This window comes from Leptidea sinapis, chromosome 40 (genome assembly GCF_905404315.1).
Source record: "Leptidea sinapis chromosome 40, ilLepSina1.1, whole genome shotgun sequence".
Taxonomy (NCBI): Eukaryota; Metazoa; Arthropoda; class Insecta; order Lepidoptera; family Pieridae; genus Leptidea; species Leptidea sinapis.
Window position 1 is genome coordinate 5,355,714 of NC_066304.1, and position 26,240 is coordinate 5,381,953.

The 26,240-nt window shown below is 37.0% G+C and overlaps 1 protein-coding gene across 4 annotated transcripts in view; it reads right to left on the bottom strand.

The window, feature by feature from the left end:
- Window positions 1-26,240, bottom strand: part of LOC126976385 (solute carrier organic anion transporter family member 74D) — a 103,374-nt gene that overhangs the window by 33,769 nt on the left and 43,365 nt on the right. For 2 of the 4 annotated variants that reach the window (XM_050824690.1, XM_050824693.1), the window contains exons 1-2: window positions 19,220-19,468; window positions 18,416-19,149 (exon numbers count right to left, since the gene is read on the bottom strand). In XM_050824690.1, the coding sequence (XP_050680647.1) occupies window positions 18,416-19,149; window positions 19,220-19,224 (739 nt within the window). In that variant the 5' untranslated portion in view covers window positions 19,225-19,468. Of the gene's footprint in view, window positions 1-18,415; window positions 19,150-19,219; window positions 19,469-26,240 lie in introns of those variants that run through there. The other 2 variants (XM_050824692.1, XM_050824691.1) reach the window with 1 other exon arrangement.

The window sequence follows — 26,240 nt, forward strand, 5'->3', positions numbered from 1 at the left end:
GTTTTTAAACATTAAATAAATAACATAATATATACCAAATTATCAGTATATTTTGCTGCATTTTGATAAAATGATGTAAGATTAAAAGCAAAAAAGGTAGGTATTGAGTTGTCTAAAAATAATAAAGGTTTAAATTAAAGTAAGTGCCAGAATAAAATTAATGTTTAAACGGAGCTCTTAACTGTTATCATTGATTGACGAACAATGCACAATAAATAAACTTGCAATTTAAATTTATCTACCTACTTGTTGAAATACATTAAGGCTGTAACACACTGCGCGAAATGCATTTCCTCTATATACAAATAATTCCTAAATACCTATACGAAATTATTCGAGATAGTATGCCACAAGATAAGTAAAACTCTGCTTATCAATTCGGCAATCGGCTTTGGAAATTAGTAAGTATTTATTTAAATGCTTTTTGACGTCAACAACGAACGAGCGGTCGTTTCCCGCTGGGGCCTGATAAAAATAAAATTAATTATCCGCGAAATCTTTACGCCGTACTGAGGGTAATTTTATTATTTAGACTAGGTGACCCGACAGAAGCTGTTCGGTCAATAGAAATAAAATTTGATGTAAGTATTCGGGAATAATGCAGTCTAAGGCCATCGGAAATGTGTTATCAATATTTAAAAATGAAGCAATGGATATAGTATGTTACCCTTAAGAGATATACATATTCCATCGCGGTCTTCTCAGTAAACCTATATTTTTTTTTATATAAGAGGGAGCAAACGGGAAAGAGGCTCACGGGATGGGGAGAGGTAAGGCAACCATGGAATGTCCATGGACGGTTGCCAGCAAAATCAGGTGTCAAGAGATGCTTGCCGGCTTTTTCCGACACCTCCAAATCGTTAACGTACACAAAAATGTTTCCAAACCTTAACAAATTATATACTAAAACCTTCCTCGACAACCACATCGAATTTTTGATCGAAGAAATGACTTCAAATCACATCGTGTTTCCAAATTTTACGATTACGAGTTAACCGTTAAATATCATGTATCTAAATTATATTTAGTTATCGATGTATTGGCGCGGGCGTAATAAGTCAAAGGGTTATACCGTTTCTAATATGTATCACAACAAAATATAACAACACTCTTGGGAATCGCTACGTCTGGAGTAACGCCGAGTGTGCTGCCGGCCTAACGATTTAATATTAAAATTGAATAATGTCACGAGATTCTTGTCTCATTCACTGAGCTCATTATATCAGCAATCGAAGGACATTTTACAAATTCTATATGCAATTAAACCATTTGCGGCCAGACAGACAGCTATCTGAAATACGATATCATGTAATAGCAACTTGCTTGTTTAACACAATGTCTTTTCCATGACCTTCAGCAGTGGAAAATGATTACGGAGACATTTTAAATTAATTATTTAGGTTTGAGATTCCTAAAATTACGACCGGAATAACTATTATTTGGAGAGGGTGGCTATTTGCCTAGTCCTAATGAGTCCTAACAGAGCGTCCAGAATTGAACTATTGCATTCGCCACTCGAACTTATAACTCTTCGTCTCAACACGAGTATAACAAACAATACCTGGAAGCAGGGTGTATTCGCCAAGGATGGTGTTACGCATATGCATTATTAGGCCGCAATCGCAGAGGAGATTAAGAGACATTTCATCGGCCTCAAGGCAAAGTCTGTAAGTTCTTTCGTTTTTTATTCCGACCACACTGAGGTGCCTGTTTAGGTGACAGTGCCCAGTTAGCATCCCGGTGAGTATGCATAGGTTTTTCCTGGGCAGTGTTAGGGCTTCATTTGCGTTTCTCTTGTTGAATGCATTTATCAATGCTTGGAACGGTTTAACTTGTTTAGTTGCTCCATCGTTTAAGTGTTTCTTGTTGACATTGGTTCCTCAGGGTGTGACGAATGGCGCTCTTAGGCAGTCCCCAAATAGGTTCCGGACCATATTGGACTATCGGAATAACATTGTCCTACATCTTTTATTCAACTACGTACTAGTCTTTCAATTCTCATAACAGCTGTGCATTAAATATGTATTGTTTTTCCAAATATAGCTCTTGCGTAGATAAATAAAAGCATACTGTACCCTGTAGCAAACACTTGGCGTAACCACGCCTCGTTGTAGTGCGTCTTACGGCCGTTCCCAATATACTATCTACAGATAGAGATAAATTACTACCTTCTAATGTCAGTAATTAGCTGTCAATAATCTGAAGCTGTCCCAATATACCCGATAAGTCATTCTTATCGCCTTATATTGGGGCGCATGAATTGCAATTTCCATACAAACTTCTAGCGCTGAAAAGCTATTCGTCGTCCCATTGACAGACAGCGTGTACGGATAAGGTGAGTTACCGTCGATAAGTTTATTGGGACAGAAAAGTCAACGATAGTTACGATTTATATCTCAAGTAAGAGATATACTGAATATTGGGAACGGCCGTCATACGATATCTTTTAACAGATTAGGGAGTTTGTATTTCTCTAAGCTGTTTGGTCTTATTTTGTTGAAAGGCAAGAACAGTATATAAGCAATATGTTCGTTGTTCAGTCAGTTTGATTCAACAGTTCGCCATAGTTGGTGAAATTGTTATAAAGGTCACCAATGCAATTGTGCAGTATTTCTCATCTTGTCATTACTTGCCATCAAGTGACTCTGTCCTCCTGTTTCTTTAAAAAACCTGCCCCCGACGATATCATCATGACCATATGACAATGGTGCCCATAAAACAAAACGATTTCCTGTTAGAATTCTTTCAGTGCAATGGAGATTAGGCGTCGGTGATCACTTACCACCAGGTACCCGCGTGATTTCCCATAAGGAAACTTATTTATGTATTTTGCATAATCCAGCGTCTCGGATATTTTCAAAGGCTCTGGTTCCGGTACGAAAACACGGAAGAAACGCACATTCCAAAAACCACCAAAGTCATCCAAATAGTTACAGCCGATTCCAAGATACACAAAATATAGATAAATAGGTACAAAATTATTTACCAATGTATGTACAATAATTGCTCGTTTGTAATATAACGCACAGAGTTTATTGATTATGATTTTTCGCAGCCTACATTGCCTCTACAGGGTTTTTCCGATATAGTTGGAACTGTAATTAAGCGGTCGTTGAACTGAATCTATATTTTTTGGAAATGTGACTAATAACGTCGATGAGAACACATTGTTTCTGGGAAATTCTAGTTCTTTGAATATATTTTACCGAATTTTTAAAGATTCACAAAAAAAAAGTGCGAAATAGGCGCACCATTAAGAGTGTTGTATAGAAAATCCTAATATTCCTCGACCAGATCGGGAATGTATTGAAAATGCATTAAGAGGGAGTATTAGGGGCCTTTTTTCCTTACAAACGTATTCGCTTTGATTTTTATCCTCAGGATAAAACTATTTCCAAATAATATAAATATCTTCATTATCTGTCGCACTCTGTTTTGCTTTTAATATTAATGAATTTTGTAAATACTAGAGTACTGCAGAGTGGTCAAAACGGCCGTAAACAGAGACCTAGTATATCCGTCCGCATTCTCTGACGCGAGACTCTTATACATCTTAATATATATAAATTACGTGTCACGATGTTTGTCCGCGATGGACTCCTAAACGAATGAACGGATTTTAATGGGGATTACTTCATCGAGTGCAGTTTGGTCCAACTTGAGAGATAGGATAGTTTCTAATTCGATTTGAGACCCATAATTATTTTAAATTTCCAATATTTGTATGCTCATATTTTCTATGAGAGAATGTATTGACGCACGGTTTGAAAGTTCTGAGCATATTTCACAAAATAGTTCTTGATTATATAAAATATTATTTAGAAATTCATAAAAACAGTATATTATTTATTATGCATAGAACAACGGTCGGGTCAGCTAGTAGATATAATATGTATGTGTTCGAGTTATCGTTTTTATCGCCTCGCCAAAAAATTATCTAGGCATAAGCCTCTACACAATTCATATATGTAATAGCAGAAATCACCGGCGCAATCTAATCGCGCTTCGATATTGCAGAACTGACCTACACCAACATACTACACGCTGCACACAACAGCTCGACACTTGCATAATACTACAGTAATTCTACACCGTGAGAAATGTACACGGTACACGCACTACTAGCCTTTCATTGGTTTCTTAGGGAACCGGTATTTTAGGAGTTATCTCTAGGGCTGCTAAGCATTCTAAATTGCTAATACCTCTTGTCACGTCTGTTGGTATATTTTTTTATGTACCCATTTTACAATTTAGAAAAAGCATCGTTGGCTCCATGAGTAGAACCGTTGATTCTTACCACGGCGTTACCGGTTCTATCCTCGCCAGCCAATGTGGTTTCGTTTTTCTTATTCATTATATGTATACCCCGTCAAACGGGGGTCGGACTAGCAAAAGCAAGTCACGCTAGCTACAGACGAGACGTCCGTTTGGAATGCTTCCGATTGGAATACTTCCTATTTTAAAGATTTTGGAGAGAAAACATTATAAGTAGAAGCTTTGCCGGTTTCAACTAAAAACTGTAATTAATTTTGTGAACTTGCTTTAAATTCACTATCTCAAAATGATAATGTGATTAACTTGTTAAACTAGCTGCTCGATACTTTTAGTTTAAGCCACTAAAATTATAATTTGTTTATCTGGTTAGCTTGCCTTTTATTAGTATTAATTTAAGCTCCCTAATTCAATTTCTATCCTAAATTATTCATTGATTACATTATCTGAGTAATAGTTACTGCAGTACCCTCAGATCTTCGACATGTACGTCTATTCCAAACTTTATAAGGTCAACAATATGATTTCTCTGGTGTTACAAGAGAGTATGGGCCGTGGTGATAACATACCATCAGGTGACCCGTACATATGCTCGTTTGTACTCTTTTTCCATAAAAAAAAAACACCACCATCATCTTCATCATTTCAGCCGGAAGACGCCACTGCTGGACAAAGGCCTCCCCCAAATACCGCCAGGTCGATCGGTCCTGCGCTGCCTTCATCCAACCTATTCCGGCGATCTTGACCAGATCGTCGGTCCATCTAGGCCTACCAACACTACGTCTTCTTAAATATACTAGCGGACCCGCCAGACGTTGTCCAGCAAACACGTCTTAAACTTGAAATATCGGTCCAGGCCAGGCCAGGCCGTTAGGAAGACTTCACTCACATACACAACGCAGTTCACTAACAGACAGGAGAATTATACATATATGGATCGAATTGAGAATCTAAACCATTCTCAAATTCACGCACAAAAATACATCAAAATGAGTCCAGCTGTTTGTGGAGATAGTTTATTTGTGAATCTAAACCATCCTCGAATCCACTTGAACACACTCAGAAAAATTCATTCAAATCGCTCGAGGAGTTCACTGTCAACACACGTACAGGAGAATTATATTTATAAAGATAAAGAAATACACAGACACGAATATTAAAATTAACACAATATTTTTGTTGAAATTGACAGCCCTAGCTTAAGACTAATAGCTAGGGTGAAAAAAACATAGGCGCAATATTATGTTTTACTGAGCCCAGTAAACAAGCTGTAAGTAGTTGGAGCGAACCTCGTCTTTCTAAACCTCGTTTATTTTTGGTCGACATACAAACTTAAAACATTTCAACTAGTCAAATTGAAAGTTTTAAGCCTCAGTAGTGAATGAGGCTTAAAACTTTCAATTTGACTAGTGTTACAAAGTACTTGTGAATTCTTAGTGTGTCAAATGTTATCATATCTATAATATTCGATCTGATAAACACTATATCACGATTAGATAAAATTTCCTCGATACAATAAATTCACAAACACTCTGCCCTGCTATGCAATAGTTTGTTATATGGTGCAATTACGATCTATGTTTAAATAAGAGAAGAAGAAACAAAACAATGGAGTAATACTCGCGCGTTGAGTGAATTTCAAGCCACCATTTTAAAAACGTCATAGTGATGTGATAGGCATGCAAACAATTCAAAATCACCAATCAAAAGTACCGGTTTATGCCTGCTGACATCACGCACGTCATATGACAAGGTTCCAACCCTATTCCAAGTAGCGAGGTTGGTACAACCTGTCAAGATTCCATCCCTGCTCCAAGTAGCGAGGCTGGTACATCCTGACAAGACTCCATCCCTGTTCCAAGTAGCGAGGTTAACAAAACCAATCTGGTTGTCAGAGATTACGAACCTAAAATTGCCACGGCCCTACGTCCTTCACTGTATTCTTTTACGTTCATGCAAGAGGTCATAAAGGTCGTATATTTTTTCTAAATTAATTCCTTGACAACACTCTCTGATGTCAATAAACCACTAACACCGCTTGGGAAAATAAATGGTATCACAGAGTGGAAACGTCGCAAGTAACTCTCCTAGTGTTTTTTATGTCGCTCGCGCTGTAATAATATTAAGCTAAGTGACACTTTAAATGTGATGGTAGAGAAAGACTCTTCGTGTATCGTGAGGCGAAGCAGTCAGAACATAGAACGCCTGGTCATCCAGGGTATAAAGTGAATGGCATTAAAAGGTCCCGTTCAGAAGTGTGCTCGAATGACCTCTTATAGAGAGAGATATGGCGAAAAATTGTGAGGCTAATTACATCTGCCCCTAAAACTTCGTATCCGTAAACAACTTACTTCTAACCTTTAAAACTTATTCAATTAGGCTTAAACTAAGCGGTTTTGAATGAATGAATCTTTAGAATTACTGAAGTACCATATGTTTGTAAAAAGTTGAGCTCGTGAACAAAGAACATACAAAGAAACTCAACGGCTACTGATTTCAATCATATAGAGTATTTTCGACTGTTACTTTAGTATCAAAGTGAAACATTTGAAGAGGTTAATGCAGGTTCTCTCAATCTTGGATCTCTTAACCTGACTCCTTTTCAGTACGAGCTGATCTGATAGTAAAATGTATGCCTAGGTCAACCCACCGATATTCGGTATTGACCAAAGCATTTCAAAGAGAAAATATTTAGGCTTATAATTTTAGGATTCAAAGATATTCCTAGGGTTGGTCTTTTTTCCTTGAAAAGGAGGTCGAGCGTTGCCGGTTATCTAGAAAAATGTACACGCACAAGGAAGCTCATTCCATTGTACGTGGAAGAAAGTTCCTTGGCAACCGCACTGTACAGAATTGCCACACACAGATTGCAAGCATGATAAGCATGATCAGTGATTTTCGCAGGACTGATTAATGAGATAGCTTTGCTGTCGTCAATTGTATGATTATTAGTTCAACTTGTATTGTGAAGATCTCAAAAGCCAATTTTTCAATCATATATTGGTAATATATACACAATAAAATAATTCCCAAATATGTAATTATTAAGATAAAAAATCAATGCTTAACTTAGTGTCGCAATCACTACGCATTCTAAATTTCTAATTTGTTCAATTGATAGGTTTTGGCATTGTGTCAGGACAAATAACTTGATTTAAACGCTGCCATTTAAAAACGAAACTTGTACGGATGTGATTAAGTATAAAATTGTGTTAGCTGTCAAGTATTGCGTGCGACCCTTCGCATATGAGTTGTTTGTTCTATTTCGGAGGATGCATGTATGTCAGTAGGGCGGGACGTCTCGCGACCACTTGAGCTTGTTATAGCTGTCGATTGAGATCTGCTACTCTGTTGCGTTGGTAACTGGCCCTTTATTATTCTTATTATTCACGGACAAATAACGAGATACGTCTTATTAGGTCTTCAACCCTACCATACTGATAGAAGGATTGTGTGATTTATGAAACGACGGTAAAAGTGAAACAACAAAAACAAACAAAATAGCGTGGAGCACTGGCACAAATGAGTAATAGTCTATACACAACACGGTCAGCAGCTGCGAACTATAGGCGCCGCCCGACCGTCACGCGACATGCAACACACAGACACAAAAGTTTGAGACGATGTAATAAAAGTATCACTTTAATAAATACTCTACAACTTCCTAGTTGTGTGTTGCTCAGTGACTCCTGTCACTGAGCAAAAATATTTAAAGGCCTTTGAGAAACAGGACATTATATAGTACAGCAGATTATATAGAAGATAATAATGCATGGCTTTATCTGGTTCTGCGGTAGCCATTTAAAAGATGGGCTGGAAGTTTCCTATCAGTTCTTCTCTCCATATTAAGCCCCTTAACGAACTGATGTAGCTTCATGACGTTTGCTAAGTGTTGTTGCAATATGTTATGTTATTGTCACTCTTTATTGTAAATAGATATTTCTATTTGTTTTTCTACGAATTACATATTATTATAGAATATACTACATGGTGTTTAAATATAATTTATTTCATTTGCTCAGTTAAAAGTAATCAATTGACCGTATATCAAACTTCTGTTTTAAAACCATCAGCTGTATCGGGAGAACTCCTAGTGTCGTTACAGTACATAATAATTAATTAATGTTCGCACTGTCTGGACTCTGGATGTGTAGCATTGTGTGGCATCTAAACGAGTTTTAAAAAACTGTTCTTTAGACGTTTCTTCCACCTACCAGAACTTCCGATGTTTCCAGATTTATTTGACATGGGTAACAATCAAAATAAGAATGTGCAGTAATCTACTATTATTTTCTTTCTATTGTTCAAAATATGTTTACCATTTCAAAATTTTAAACTCAGTTAACACGTGAATTTTCCTTGTCATTCGACATACGCCATGTGCATCCAAACAACGGCACACTGTGTAACATTACGCGACTTGCACGACAAACACAACGATTGCAATCTTGCAACAAGCTGATGTGCATCTTGTTCGTTGATTTCTTGCGAACACCTTCGAGGCTCAAAGCTCGTCTGATGGCAAACTAATACTGCATCATAATCACAATTCCGCTGAGGCAAAACAATATTGACACACTCTTACACAAATTATCTTGCTCCAAACTAAGCATAGCCTGTGCTATGGGTGCAAGAGAACGATATATCTAATATAATATACTTACTTAAGCATGCATAAATACATATAAACATCCATGACTCGAATAGAAATTATTGCACCTACCGGGATTCGAACCCGGGACCTCTGTAGGCGGGACTCAGTAGGCGGGGTCAGTTGTTGAGGATAAGATGCAAGTTTTGGCAAACCAGTGGGAGGCTTCTGTACATATTATGTGGGAAATGGGTACCGCAGCGGCGAATTCTTCTCCCGTGAAGTAGTAATATGCAAGCATTATTGCGTTTTAGTTTGAAAGGCGCTGCAGCTACTGAAATTCATGGGCTAATGACAACTAAGATCTTATATCTCAAATTGACGAGCGCAATTGTGATTCCGGACAGAATTTTGGATTTTACAAGAATTCTGGGTTATTGCATTGCATTGCAATGGGCAGGCGTAATACTTGCAATCGGATTAATGATTAATGATTTGAAAAAATACTGTTCCTCAATCCTAAACTTTAATATCCATAGTACCTACTAGACGAATATTATACCACTAAATGTTATGGATTTCAAACGCAGAGGAAGGAATTTATTTATTATTCATTAGTATATTGTACTCAGCACATACATATCGATACATCAGTTAGTTAGACGTGTAACATGTCTGAAATTTAGTATGTTTGAGACGAGTAGGTATAAGAAATTGTTCCATAAATGATAACCCATCATTATCAAAGTGAAACAAGTCGATAATTTCATGCAGTTAAGTTGTTACATCCAATATAATTTCATAAGTCTATGATATTTCGTTTTATACAGTAATAACTCGAGTTGTTTTTACACGCTTTTTATGAGCTTCATGAAAAGGGGGGCATCCGGCTCGAAGGACCATGAAAAGGGGTGCACTTAGGGGTAGGTATATATATACTTATAGGTTTTTATGGAAAAAGTATTTATATACTTAAGATACTAAATTAATGTATGACACTTGCTAAATAACTATAATTAATGGATACTAAGACTACTTGTGAGTACGCGGATCTCTACTACCTACTAATTGGAAATAATGGTTAAAATGGTTACTCGGGCCGGTCCTGTGATGGTTATAGACGAATGGTTAATGGTAACTAGGACCGGCCCGATCAATGGTCACCCGCGTAGTGCCTTACTAAGGACAACACATGGTTTTATTACAATTAATTTTATCTACTAAGCAATTTTTGTAATATAATGCTGTTCGATGGATTTACTTCGAACACTTCACCTGTATATATGTTTGTTTGTAACCGACTCATTAGGGCGCGATTTTGACCCACTTTAAACGGCCAGATTTCGTTCAAACTTCGTAGATTTATTTAATATTTTTTTCTATTTCTCGATAAGTCAGGAATTGATGTTCATTTTAAATTTCAACTATTATCTTTTCAACCAAAGCGTGTTTTTCAGTTTTTTTTTTTAAACTATTTTTATTTGAATTTGTTTGAGCAAACGTTTCTGAATTATTACTCTTTGGAAGTAAGGTATCGATATTATGTACCTATATGACCGTTGCTAAGTCAGCCTCTGGGCTATTTTGAACACAATTCGCTTCCATAATTCGGTTAGGTGGAAGCATCATGGGAATACCGAATTATTGCTTACCATTTGAAAAGATGACGAGACGATGACACTTTGAAATTGGTGGTCTGGTAAAAGATAAAACTAATAATTGAATTTATCCGTCATATAATTAAACGGATCCTCCCACTAGTAGAGTAGTTAATACTAGTGCAGTGCTAACAGTTACTAGGTTATCTTACTCGTGTGTTTAATTAACGAAACTACTTATGTGTGTCAAGAGACCAATATTATATGAACTGCGTGTGTGACAAAGCAGTTTGTTGTTAATATAAACACGTGCTATCCTATACTCTTTATTTATATATATATCTAATATATAAAATTCTCATGTCGCGGTGTTTGTAGTTAAACTCCTTCGAAACGGCTTTACCGATTCTCATGAAATTTTGAGTACATATTGGGTAGGTCTGAGGACAACATCTATTTTTCATCCCCCTAAATGTTAAGGGTTATTTTTGACAATTTCATTTCATCATCTACGATCAACAGTTACTTTTGTATCGCGATTTTAATATCGGCAATACAATATCTATACTAGCTGCCTCGACAGACGTTGTTCTGTAGATAATAAAAAAATACTGTTTTATAGGAATTTACCAATAATATTTCAAAAAATCAAGAATTATTTCGTAAAATATGCTCCCTGTTGTTATACTTAATGAAATTGTTTCACAGCGGAACTATCAAACCGTGCGTCACTAAATTCTCTCATAGAAAATATGTCCATGTAAAACAAATATTGGAAATAAAAATAATTATGGGTCCTAAATCGAAATGAAAACTATCCTATCTCTCAAGTTGGACCAAACTACACTCCATGAAGTAATCCCCATTAAAATCCGTTCATTAGTTTAGGAGTCCATCGAGGACAAACAACGTGTCACGTAATTTATATATATTAAGATATATTCTTTATAAGACCAATTATTTAGCCTGGGTTGCATCATATTAGCTGTTATAGCTAAGGTTAAAGTCAAATTTAACGTTAACAGTAACGCTGCCTTTAACATAGGCTGCGGAATATGTTGCACCATCGCTGCATCGTATAAATATCTAGGTAATAACGAACATTTATGTGATTATTATTACAGGTTGCTATTTAGCTATTTAACATTAACAATAGCTTTAACCGACGAAGATTGGACGGTTAAGATTAACAGTTAAACTTATGAGGTCATCTAAAAATTGTCAAATGATGCAACACATTTTTGCTTAACCGGTACTTTAACATGTTTGTTATTGCTAAAGTTAGTTGATATAGCCGAGCCTAAGTATGTTAAAAATTCTCTATACCTGTTAACGCAGTTTACAAGTAACAAAGATAAAAATATCCATTTAAACTTCAAACTGTTTAAACTAATCTCGTTGAAAGTGTTAAAGAGTCTTATATCAAACAGAAGAGTAAGAGTTTCCGGATGAATTGGAGGGATCAGCGACGGACACGTCCACTGTCTCAACAACGGAATTACAAGGAGACCAACTCCTTGGGAACATTTTATATCAGAAGACGATCTATGATGGTACCAAAGCTTAGATCATATATACGTTTTTTTTTATGAAAAAAGGGACGAGACGAGCATGACGTTCAGCTGATGGAAATTGATACGCCCTGCCCATTACAATGTAGTGCCACTCAGGATTCTTGAAAAACCCTAAAATTCTGAGCGGCACAACAATTGCGCTCGTCACCTTGAGACATAAGATGTTAAGTCTCATTTGTCCGGTAATTTCACTAGCTACGGCGCCCTTCAGACCGAAACACAGTAATGTTTACACATTACTGCTTCACGGCAGAAATAGCCGCCGTTGTGGTACCCATAACCTAGCCGGCATCCTGTGCAAAGGAGCCTCCCACTGTTCTAGATATACTATGACAGCTGTGAAAACGTCGAAAAAAAAATGAGTTTAGAGTGAACCTCTGCGAGTGCGCTCTGGCCAGTAATGTTGGGATCACGCTCTGGTCTGGCAACGTTAGTAAAACAGAAGAATCCTCAGGCAACAACGACGCATTGCATCATCCAGCGTCAGGCGTTAGCTTCGAAGATCTTCCTGGCTGCCTTAAGAATAAAATGCAATGCAATTTTTAAATTCTACTTTTTGATTAAATTGTATTTTCGGATTGATTCACTATGGTCCATGACGAAGAAAAGGTTGGGAGCCACTGGTCTAGATAGACAATGACAGCTGTGTAAACGTCGAAAAAAATAGACTTAAGAACTAACCTCTATTTTGAGCAATTAGCGCACACTAACACGAAGTGTCATACAAATCGCTAGTGTAAGACGTAGCCTGTCACGCACACTAAACTAATATTCCTGGCCTGTTTTTATCGGTTGTCTAACAGCGAGAGACTTTATCTAGACGTATAAATTATTTAAGATGTTATGTCGTCTTGTACAGCATTGTCTAGATTACAATAATTATTATAATGGCACAATCAACTTTTAATTAGTTTCAATTTAAGCCTTCAATCATTTTGAATATTTTTTCAACATGGCATGCGTTAGGATTGACACTCTAATTCACATGGTATTTAAATGTACTTTACCAGTAGGTGCTATGTAAAGCAGACTATGTTTTTTTTACTGTAAATTATTTGGATTACAATGGCCACCACGAATGAAATGATATTTGGGTTTTAAACACACAATCTTATATATTACTAGCTGATGTCCGCGTAGATAAAGAGTTTTTAAAAATAATAAGCAGGTTTGGAAATCCCATTTCCTATTCCAGTTCCAGTTCCCGCTTTCGCTCCCGTTCCCAACATATTATTTGAATCCTATTTCGAGGAACATTGCAAACTAAGCAAGTCTATTATTGGTATAGTTATAGCTCAACGAAGTGAATTCCAGTTGTTCACAAACCTCACGGCAACCATGGATTGTTCCGGGATAAAATGTAGCCTATGTCCTTTCTTAAGCTCTAGTCTGTCGCTGTACCAAATTTCATAAAAATCGGTTCAGTAGCTCCGGCGTAAAGGCGTAACAAACAAACTCACATTCACATTTATAATATTAGTTGGTATAACGCAATGAAATGACTCCAATGGATTACTCCAAGTTTAAAATCACTTATCCCTGCCATGTTATTCTGTAGTGACAAAGATATTTTAACTTTTCTTCGTAAAAAAAAATATTGAAGTAGGCGTTACTTTGCGGAAATCCATAATTATCCAAATGTTTTGAGTTTTCTTTAGTGTTAATTCCGCCAATATTTGTCTTTTAAACAATTCGACACGTGTTACGCCTCTACACGAGGCATCTTCAGGACATGTTGACAAAATCTGGCACGTTATTAAGTCTCATTTTTATTTTATTTTATTTATTCATAAAGGCTTACCAACTAAATACAATGTATTAACTTATGCACTAAGAATTAAACAAATATAATGAAATAGTTTAAATGTACTTAAATTATAGGTAGGCACAACATTACTATAAGAAATACATGTGATATTTTAAAATCAGAAAACCTATAAATTTTGGAGCGCAATATAAATTTGTTTTAACATGTGGACTTTACTTCATGTTATTAATAACACAGACATAGTTAAATCGTAGTGTACCAAGTATAATAAGATCCTACGACGTTGATTTGTAAACTAATCAGTACCTGGCGTAAAACAAGTTTTTGTTCTTCATTAAAACTAACATAGTACCTACATACATGCTTACAGACAACATTGCTTTATAAATAAAGCCAGATTCATGACTTCGACGAGGCGGCGGCCTGCCCCGTCAAACTTGTTTTAATACCGAAACAGTAAGTAATGTCTATACACGACGTTGAGATAATGTTATATGCGAAAGTGTTTGCTTCCCAAGAATTGTGTGTGAATCGATTGATAAAAACGTTCTAAATAGGTCCAGGACCTCCAGGGGACAACGAGAGACTCGACGGGGGTCTTCGTTGGCGTGACAAAAAAATGTGGGTTCACAATTCGTAAGCAGGGATCCACGAAAATTCATCTGCTTTCGATACTAAAGAACTATAATGTTGGTTTGACTTCACCTATCAATATCTTATGACATCATGCATTTTCCATATTCGCTTTTTTTGACTGTCCAATATTAATTTATCTACTCACAGCACAATCAATTAATTAAATTCACCAGTCAACTCTCACTTTTTCGAAAACTATTAAGTCGTGTTTGGAACTCAGTCACAACGTAAACTTTCAAAGTTATATCTAATCTTGACAATTTTGTTGAGTTTTAGGGATATGATAAAATTGTATCTGCAGGTGTTCCACCGCAAGCAGCTAAATTTCGAAAGCGGAAAAAGAAAATCAGTTCATCCACATAAGCAATCCAGCCGTTCACAGAACACTGGGTTTCCAACAATTCAAGCAGCTCTGCGTCGCATTCGGTCAAATTGATCGAGCTGATACTGGGGTGCGCCAGACCAGAGATACTCCTTAGGAGGCCGGACCTGCGCTTTGTAGAGGCTTTGTAGAACTCACTGGGCTTATTAGATTTAACATATTGTCATGTACTCGTATATGTCTTACAGAGATGATTTTACGATGCCGCTCAGTATCTAGAATCTTGATTGAAACAAATCAGGATTCTTGAATCCTGAGCGGCACTGAAATTGAAATAGTTGTAGAGAAAATATTTTTTTTTTACTTTTTACTTGTCTTTTATATTATCAGTGGGATGCTCCTTTGCATAGGATACCGGCTAGATTATAGGTACCACAACGGCGCCTATTCCTGCCGTGAAGCAGTAATGTGTAAGCATCATTTTGTTTCAGTCTGAAGGGCGCCGTAGCTAGTGAAACTACTAGTCAAACGTGACTTAACATCTTTTGTCTCAAGGAGACAATTGTGGTCCTGATCAGAATTTTTGGGATTTTCAAGAATCCTAAGAATCCTGAGCGACATTGCATTGTAATAGAAAGAGCGTATATATTAACATCAGCTGAACGTCCTGCTTGTCTTCTCCCTTATTGTCATAAAAAAACACGTGTCAATTAGCTACTTAGCTGTGCCATAGTTTGTTTTATAACGCGTCATAGTTATAGGCAGATGACACAGTGTAACATCAGGTTGGTCATCTGCACGTCATAAAAACCCATACAAAATGTCGTACATGCTCAACAAAACAAAGAAGTCCTTCAAAATACCGCACACAACGTTAAAATAATATATCCATATATGCACACATTGATTCAACCTGTACAAAGAGCCCGTGTTTAATTTAAACTGTTGTTTGCAGACAAAGCTTTTTAAAATGGCTCTACGTCTGTCTGTTAGTTTGATGCTTTCTATAATATCTCGTGTTAGGAGCAAGAACTGAAACCAGCAGTTATTTCAACAATCAATCACCTTATGTAATCTCTGACAATGCACGTCAAACTCGAGACAATATTTACGTCTACCTACACTACATCCCTCCCCACTAAATTTACAATGCAACCCCAAAATACTTACTACAATGTACAGTTATCAAAGTAAACTTAATACCTAATATTGCGCATCTTATCTAATCTACATTTACGTACAGGACGAGACCGGGTCGGTACCAACGCAGCGGAAGGTGACTTTGAGGATCCATCTTGAACATCAGGAACATTATCGCTTTCTTTCCTCTACTACCTTCCCCCCCTCCCCTTGCAACTCACCACGCGCACTTACAAAAGTAAACATTGTACACAATGTTAACCCTTTACCAATATGAATCTAATAGGTCCCCTACCTAGAGGTGTGTCAGTTCCTGTCAGTTTTTCTTAAATAGTCAGTAGCTTTAACTTAAGGAAGCTCAAAAATACATCTACAGCTTGCCACTCAATAACATTATATATAGAATATACTAGCGTATATACGACCTGACAGCTCGATAATACGTGACCAATATTGATTTGTTATTGTGTGTGTAGCTAGTTGTTTAATATATAAAATACTAAGAAGCTAATGACAAAGAGTCTGTTTATGATCCATCAGTCAAAACCGGTTAAAGTAACATTCGCTTTCCTTTTCTATCTTGTTATATCTCCATTAGAGTTGTTCTTCTCTCTCATATGCGTTGTTTGTCTACACGCTAGAATATGTAACATGTCTTATTCATAATGATTTAGCGGAGATTTAAAACAACGCTAATATACGCTTGTTAAAAAGTGATATTCATAATCGCATATTAGAGGTTAAAAGCTCATTATCTCTTCGATAAAGCTGACGTGACTTATAGCAGCCAGGACCCTTCTATAGACCTATTTTAAGCACTCGAACGCAAAAAACATGGCCGACATCGATCAGCTGTTCGTTAAATAATGTGTTTTAAAGCTTCCCACTCAAAGTTGTTGGATATCCGTCTTAAATTGACAACCGACAGACTTCAAAACTTTGATTTTTGAAGTTTGAAATTATTTTGACATCGACTTTTGACAACTGACAAACCATTGACAGTGAAAAGATGTCTGTTTCCATTGACAGTTCCTCATTAAATTAGTTATTATCATGTTTTTTGTACGAAATGGCAACATTGCGTACTATAGAGACGTATTAGTTTTTTTAGTTATGGGAGATTTATCTAACGAATATGAATAAGGAATTTTATCGAACGTTCGATAGGCTTAAAACAAGTTTTAACTTATATAGATTTATACCTTCGAAAAGCGTTTTATTATGAATAAGGCAGCAAGTCTATGTTAAGGACAATATGAAAATGATAATTGAAAGTGATAATTTAGTTCAGTTTCGATTTATACTTATAAAACAAATGCCGACCCGGCCAATGTTGTTTTGCCATAAACTAAATACCCCGCGCCCGCTCATTGCGTGATTTTTTTTTCTTTCTTTTTATGGAATAGGAGGACAAACGAGCGTACGGGTCACCTGGTGTTAAGTGATCACCGCCGCCCACATTCACTTGCAACACCAGAGGAATCACAAGAGCGTTGCCGGCCTTTAGAATTGTCATATGTAATGAAATGTCAGTGACTGAATTATTTTTTATTGCAAATATATAGGTATTTCTAAGTCAAAAATAAAGGGTAAGTAATCACCAACATATCAAACACTTAAACCTTCTCCGAAACACGCTGCATCTTATAGCACAATTAGTATTATTCCGACTGGTTCGATAGTTTTCGCAGTATAACCGAAGGAAAAGAACGGCTCTCCATACTTTCGTATCTCTAATACGAAAGTAAAACAAAGCAAAAACGCTAATGTAATTAAGTATTTTAAGATTGTAATTAATATTTTAAATTGAAAGTGTGTGCTTCTTCTTGCTAATATAGTGCTTTCTATTCTATTCTATTCTAAGCCAAGCTAAAGTAGTAATATTAATACTGTAGCGGGCCAAAGGCCTCGCCAGTAAATTATTTCTCACAATTGACATAATCGTGTTCGCACGAACTGATTATTACGTGCTAGTTGGATGCGAAACTTTTCCATAATAATACGACTTACACCCGTAATTATTATAAAAGTAAAAGTTATGTTAGATTTATGCAAGAAATAGACATAAAATATATACATGTACCTACAATGTTTGATTAGTGTAGAGTTATTACATAGCTATGCATTGTAAATGACTGCAAATATAATTGTATTAATTTTTAATCCTTTGAATTAATAATTTATGTGATTGTGATGCGTTCACTTGTCGAGAAGTGATCACATGCATGATGAGCGATGGTGCGCTGTTTCGTCGGGTAATATTAAAAATACCAGACACCGGAAATGGATTTATAGATCAAACTTATACTATTAAACTATTCGTCTCAGCGACTTGTCAAAACATTAAGAGACGGACAGATTGAGCTAATGACCCATTAAGATAATATATTATATGCAACATTTCATGCCTTACTACTACTGGTGGGAGGTCTTCGAAAGCGCATCAAAGAAGTATGAATACGTAGGTGGTTTTAAGTTTACTTGTTCAAGTTGTTGTAACAATATAAAACTCACCCATATAAAGTGGTGACTGTCTGCTTCCCACGTTGTCGTCAACGTAAGGTATGCCCAAGGTGGCGATCCCGGTCTGGCCCACGCCCACGACCAGCAGACAGAAGAACAGCCAGGGTATCACCACGGCTGCGATGGAGGAGCGCGCTGCCGTGCTCTTCATATGAGCGGCGTCGCACACCACTGTGGAGTTCCCGTCCGTGGAGCACACGGGCGCCGGCTCCGCCCGGTGTGAGTCAAGGTGCACGTCCATCAGCTGGGTCCCGTACAGCATGTGGGGCACCACGCAGCCAACCACCCCCACCGCCAGCACCAGCATCATGCACGCGATCCACCTCGGCCGGTGTCCCCGTCCCGCCAGATACGTCAGAAACAATGCCGTGCATATTTGCCCGATCTCTGTCGCCGACAAGAGAATCCCGGTCGTCTTCGATTCAATTTTGTACAACTTCTCCACAGTTGTCGTTACGCTCACGAAGTATGTGAGGAACATGCCTTGCAGCACCCATCCCGACAGAAACACCAGCATAAACACTCTTGTTGAATGGAAGGCCGAGCGGGGCTCCTGTCGCTCGGACGGTGGGAGCTTGCAGTCCAAGGAGCCATTGTTGTTTCCGGCGGCTAATCGTTCTTGCTCTTCCGGTGTGGCCTCGACGCCTTTCATAGCGCTTTCCTCGGACGCAGGACCGGTGGGAACCGCCTCCCCGCCCGCTGAGATGACCGCGACAACGGGTGCGCTGCAACAAAACAAAATACAGTTATTCATCTATTTAAGACAAATATTTGTGGTTTCGTAATCAAACTCACGTCATAATTATTGCATTCGGATGGTTAGCGCGATGAGCAGCTCTGGTGCTATGTTAAGTCAATCAACGGAGCGGAAACGAGACGCACGCGAAGCTCGCCACTTCCTGATAACGGACTGAGCAGGAATGTGAGCATAGATCGCGAAACTAAGTTCAGAGTCGATGCACTCGAGGCGAGAGATACGAATTATTTCGGGCAGAAACTGGATTGAGTGCGAGGGATGTAGAGGCTGCGTGCGCGCTCCCGGCCCGGCGCGGTCAGACTGCAGCGTGCACTAAGCACTTGCACTCAGAGCTCACGGCACCCGCGTTGCCCGCCCCTCGACATGTCTTCACGGGGTTTTTATTGGTCGCCTATCTGTTTTTTATGCAGCACACATTTACACACGATGAAAGTCGTTTGAGCTTCTTAGCCCTCCTCACAAGATTCTCTCTCGATTCAAAGAACGCAACTACTTTTGCAGCTTGCGTACATTAACATTCTATGGCATCGAACTATTATGAATAATCAAATATTCGTACTGGAATAGATAACATGAAAATTCCTTCCATTTTTTAAACATGTTTAAGTAAAAACCAACAATCAAACTACAATATAAATGTCATCGACAAAGAAGGGGTAACACGTCGGCGTAAAGAAGCTAGATTCGCAACGACAGGAGAATATCAATGCGTTCGCATTCATACAGCTAACAGGACTTGCGAAACTCGCAAATGGAGGCCGATGACCACATACGACATCGCGACACCTATAGCCGACGTACAGACACCGCCGGACCCGTTCCCAAACGCAAACTATTCCACAGATAACGCTAATTGCCCGCAATTAAAGTACACCGCGGCTTTTTTCTGACAGCGATAAACTTCGGTCGGTGCATTCCGAAATAATGACATATGGCACGGTTATCATTGAATCCCTATCGTGGAGCAGATAACGGGACGCAACAAATAGGCACTTGTTAAACGGGTTACTCCTAGTCCCAAGTCCTTAACAGTATGCCTGATGTTTTTAGGTGGACAAACCATGCGTGTCATCTGATGGTGGAAACTTTTATCAAATATGCAGGTTTCATTTAAAATGTAGCCGCAGAAACGTAGGTAGAATTTATTTTAGGGAAATGTTACTGCAAAAATAGTTCCTTCTCCAAAGACACGAAAATGATCTATGTAGGTGAAGTGAACAATGTGCTGATTTACTTTCTCTTTCATGTTGTAACAAATTGTAGGCGTTTATATACCGCGTCTTCAAGAATGTAATATCGTAAGATATAATTAAACACAACTTTCTACATAATTAAAATGAGTGTATCCTCAATGCTAGGTAAATCCAACAGAAGTGTATATAAGAAAACCACATATAAATATTGTGATCGATTGGAACTAGGACGAATATGCTAAAAATAATGTTGATAACATATCCGGTATGCATAAATTACAACGAGAAACAATCTTTGCTCAAGTATAATATTATGTCGTGGTTCACGATTCGCATTTCAAAAAGAACGTGAAAACGCCGATTAATCCTTCAAAAGTACTTGCAAAGACGATCCACTTCATAAATCGTACGATTGTCTGTCAGGAAAATAAACGATTGACTCAAAAACAACTATAGATTTTACAACGGGAAACCTTGGGATTGTATTTTGCAGAAATGCATGAAGTCATATTTATAAATACAGTCGAACCATGTACAGACAAAGATCAACAAAGGCACAATAAATCAAATAAAGAAAAAAAGACAAATCTTTCATCAATATGAGGTTCGCAAGCGTCAAGTAAGACTAGCGGTAAACTAAAGATAACTGGATTTATAAAGAAGTAAATTGTTGAAAAAAGGAATAAGTATCCGGTAATAAGCATTAAGAATAATTGGACAGTGAGTGAACGAATGGGGCCAATAAATTAAAACGGCTGAGACATCGAACGTGTTTGCACGTCCAAATAAACATAAGTAGGTAACGTTGTATTCAAAACTATTTACCATTAATTAAGATCATCCGAACATGAATGGTTAATATAGTTTACATTTTCATGAATAATATCAGCAGCAAAATAGTTATATCTTATGCTAAGCAAACAAGGCTTTGTGAAGTGCCACTATTAAAGGGATCACAGAACAATGTCTTTTTTTTATCTACTTCTTCGTGGTCTGCTGATTCTGTCTGATTTATCGATGTTTCTTTTTTGACTAAATTATTCAAAACATTAGCAGAGCGGAAGCACAATTACCTTAACACGAAAGTAGATCTATTCGCAACGTGTTTTGGCGATTTACTATTAAACGTAGCAATATTTGATGTTAAAATTTAGTTTGGTAGACTTGTTCCGTAGTCAAACTTTATAATAAATTATAACGGCGCGTATCAGTTAGAACTTGACTATTTCGCGTGTTAAATATATTTTTAACTCGTTTTGGGGACTACCGCAAGGCTAAGCCACCCCTATTCTTTGCATTCATGTTTAATATGTCTTTCATAACTCAATAAATCACATTTTATGTTAAATTCAAAATATACTAATCTCGATTTAATAATTATTACTTCGCTTTAATCAGAACAATGCAAAATATAGCATGTGATGTTATTTATAGTACTATCTGGTGCAAGGACTGCGTATATTACACGTAATATGTTTCAGCAATTCATATCTCCAAGCCTAATGGTATGTGAATTAATAGACACGACGAGAGATTAATATAGAGAACACCCATAATCCTGATACAACTAAAATAATTACTTATATCACACTGGGAATACGATTAAGTTTATTATAGATTTTTACATCATAAGAGCAAAGTATGGCCAGTGTTGAGTACTTAAATGTCTATGTTGCGTCCGCACGCAGTCAACGGTAAATCAGATTGGTGTTCCTAGACCTGACGTCACTACTGTGGCGGCTGGTCCCTCTATCAACTTGCGTGATTATAATACAAAGTGTGCCTATCCGCCTTGTTGTTTTACCATTAATAGTATAGTAGCAGCTGAGTACATAATACAATTATCCATCCAAAATAATTGTTGTGCAATTAATTCCGTCTAAGGTTAATAATTTTCTGCAAGTTTATTATTATTCTCTTCAGTGCATACGAATTTTGAATAGTTATTCGGTATAATATTTGGAATAATAGGTATATATTATGATTGTGTCGAACTTAGCAACAAACTTAGTTACGCGTAGCGTATATATATATATATATATATGTGTAAGACGTGCATAAAAAATTGTTCTAATTTAATTTTGAAAATAATTTAGATTTAAGACGTCTAGTTTTGTATTTCTTCTTATTAAATGTACTTATTACTTAAATTAATGTAAATTTTTTTTTTCATTACGTATATAGACACTAGTAACACTATAAAATCAACCTGTGAATAACGCTGTGAGTTTTTACTGGATATGAATTTAATACTATACTTTGACATTGTAAAATGTGTTGTGTGAACTGTTTGTTATCCCAAAGACTTAAAATAAAAATAAAATAGCTAGGAATTGTTTTTCTTCGATCGAATACAAACCCTTAAGTAGCATGGGTTTAATATCCATCCTGGTTTTAGTTGTTGGCATTCTTCTGACTAGAATCTAGATGGTTCCATATTAAAACGCAAGGCTTATTACTTTAGCAACAAAGTCAAAACGTACAAAACGATCAACGGTCTGTACAATGACAATAGCATAATGACGCATTACGAAGCCTGGAGAAAAGAAACTGGGGTCAAGAGATGGCGGGACGCATATAGATGTCGCCGAGCTCGCACTGTGGCTGGAATGAGAGGAGGGCCGCGGCCCGCGACGTCGAACGGTCAAGGTGAGTGAGCACGCGCACTTTATGACATTGAGAGGTGAGACCCCCGCGTATGTGTAATCACTTAACATACTGTAACGCATCTATTGCTGGTTAACTTTGATAGCACCAGCTCCCTAATGGTACCAACAAATAAATGTTTTACCAGTGGGAGGCTCTTTTGCACAGGATGCCGGCTAGATTATGGGTACAACAACGGCCTATTTCTGCCGTGAAACAGTAATGTGTAAACAATACTGTGTTCCGGTCTGAAGGGCCATATAGCTAGTGAAATTACTGGGCAAATGAGACTTAATATATTACGTCTCAAGGTGACGAGCGCAATTGTAGTGCCGCTCAGGATTTTTGGGTTTTTGGTTAATCCTGAGCGGGCGTATCGATTACCATCAGCTGAAAGTCCTGCTCATCTCGTCCCTTATTATCATAAAATAAAATGTAATTTAATTAAAAACTAATCTTCAATATTATTAATTACATTATTAATCCATACATTTCGTTGCCTTTCCGATCAAAATAAAGCTTTTTATATTTTATAACGAAAGTGACGCGTCTGATAGGAAGTGAAAACCACCAAACATGGACATTCGCAATACCACCGGACAAGAGATCCTATCTAGTATCACAAAATCTCATAAGCATAATAAAAATACATGTGTTGTTCTCTGCGAATCTCTCGAACACGCTAAAACAATACAAAAAAGACGGAGGAATTGTATGAAAATAAAAACTTTTCGATTTGAAGAAATCAATTTTAAGTCATGTTCCTAATATGGATAGGTTGTGATTGAGCAGGCTATCAACAGTAAAGTAGATGGTGCTTGGACTGAAGAGTCAAACAAACATGCCAAGATTTACGTACAATGCGTCATGAGGACGTTTAGCTTAGCGGTAAAGCGGTTAGGTTAAGAGCTCCCATAGAATTACAATACACTAGCGTACAGACAAACAATGCGTCCGATAGAGAAGAAGATACAGCAAGATAGAAAAGGAACGCGATTCTATTTGTAACCTATATGTACCCGTCAGCCATGATTGGTATTATAGCTCCTTAGTATTTTGAATTTTAAACCAGTAGCTAGCACACACATTAACAAATCAAAATTGGTTAGCATTATCAAGCTGTCAGGTCGTCTATTTTTTATTTTTCAGGAGCGTAAGGTGTACGCGCTTTTTTTGAAGGTAACCATGTCGTATCGTCCCGGAAACACCGCACAGCTCACAATTAGCACACACACGTCTATACGCGAGTATAGAGAGTAGATTTATATAAAGCTTTTGTTTTTACAAAAAATAATTATGTATATGTCTACAGAATATGAGAAAAAAAAAATCTTTACATTTCTATTTTCAATGGACATTGTGAAAAAAAATCACCAAAGTAACCCACCCCCACCAAAGTAACAAAGTCACCCCTCCCCTATCTCTTAAACTTGGAGCCATGCTAATCATTCAATTTAAGTAGATAAAAAAGGTACCAAAATTTATTAATTGTACACCAATACTATTTAACATGAGATAGTTTTGTTATCTTTGTAAAGAAAAATTTACTATTTTTTTTATAAATAAAAAAATACTTCTAATTCTGAATAATTAAAACAATTGCGATTTTGTGCGAGAGAGGTAACCTAGCTCCGCTCGATTCTTCAAGGCCGTTGGCTCAGTCCCAAGCCTTTCATCGTTAATTAATCTATAGTTGATATGGTAAACCGCATTTCAATAAACTCGTAATACAATTTACATTTCTATTAACTAACAATTGCTAGATTTCACGAACGTGGCTACGCAATTATTGTTATCTGACAACTCTACTGAACACAATCCAACGGTCATTCGTACGAATTTGTTGATCTTACCTCGTCTAAATACGTAAAACACATGTTATTTAATACTGTCAATTAAAAACGAAATGCTATTACTTAACTTAAATTAGTCTTTATGAATATTACTCTTAGCAAAAATGCGTTCGTTATCAACCACATTTAAATAAATCTCTTAGATAATGTAATGTTCTTAAACAATAAGTATTTGGTTAGACACCAGTGCAATGTTACTGTTCGTTTGCACATCAAACAGTAAAATCTTATCTCTTGATTAGTATCAGTATCATTATTGTAATTGATATTTTATCAGTGAGAGGCTCCTATGCACAGGATGCAGGCTAAATTATGGAAACAATAACGGCGCCTTTTTCTGACGTGAAGCAGTAGTGTCTAACCCTTATTCATAATGGTCCGCTAACTTTAAACAGCCGCTTAGGAGTGTTTTCTTATTGTGACTTAGGTCAATAGAAGAAGACGAGTGAGAATTAGCAATGCTTTAAGATAGCAGACTATTATGAATAAGGGGGTTAGTATTATTGTGTTTTGGTATGAAGAGCGATTCGAGGTGACGAGCGCAACAGTAGTTTTGCTCAGAATTTTGGGTTTTGCAAGAATCCTGAGCGGCACTGCATTATAATGGGCGTATAAATTTCCATCAGCTGAGTCCTGCTCGCCTCGTCCCTTAATGTCATAAAAAACACCTTAAAAAACCTAAGTGTACCTACACTTTTCTAATAGGCCGGTAGCATTTGCTAGATACGAAATGTTGACATTGAAATCTCGATGCATTTCTTTAGAGGATATAACGATACGTGGATTATTGCATAAAACACACGATTGTACAGAGGTAATATACTATGTAAGTATGTCCCATTCAGACCGAAACACAATAATGCTTACACATTACTGCTTCACGGTAGAACTAAGCACCGTTGTGGTACTCATAATCTAGCCGGCATCCTGTGCAAAGGACCTCCCACTGCAACTCGTATCCGTGTCGTCCTGGAAACTCCAGTAACAGTTTTTACGTGAGTACTCACTTTAAAACATGTACGGATATATTAAATTGAGTTTAACTATTGCTTAAACATGTTCTAAATATTTCGTCAAACGAGGTAAATGTAGTGTGTATCATAGACCAGTTTTCGCTTTGGCATTCATTTGATGAAAATAAGTTTTTTGTTGCGACGTAATGAATTGTGACATCTTTGATCAGACGATCAGAATTCATTGTGTCTGGGAAAAAACAGCGGGTAAAGGTGATCAAGAACTAAATTAATACTAACATCACATAAACTATTTTCTTCTATTTAGAATTCATGACGTTACATTAACTGTTTACTTCTATTTGATCATTTGATGACGTCTTAATATATTCAAAACTAACAATAACACAAACT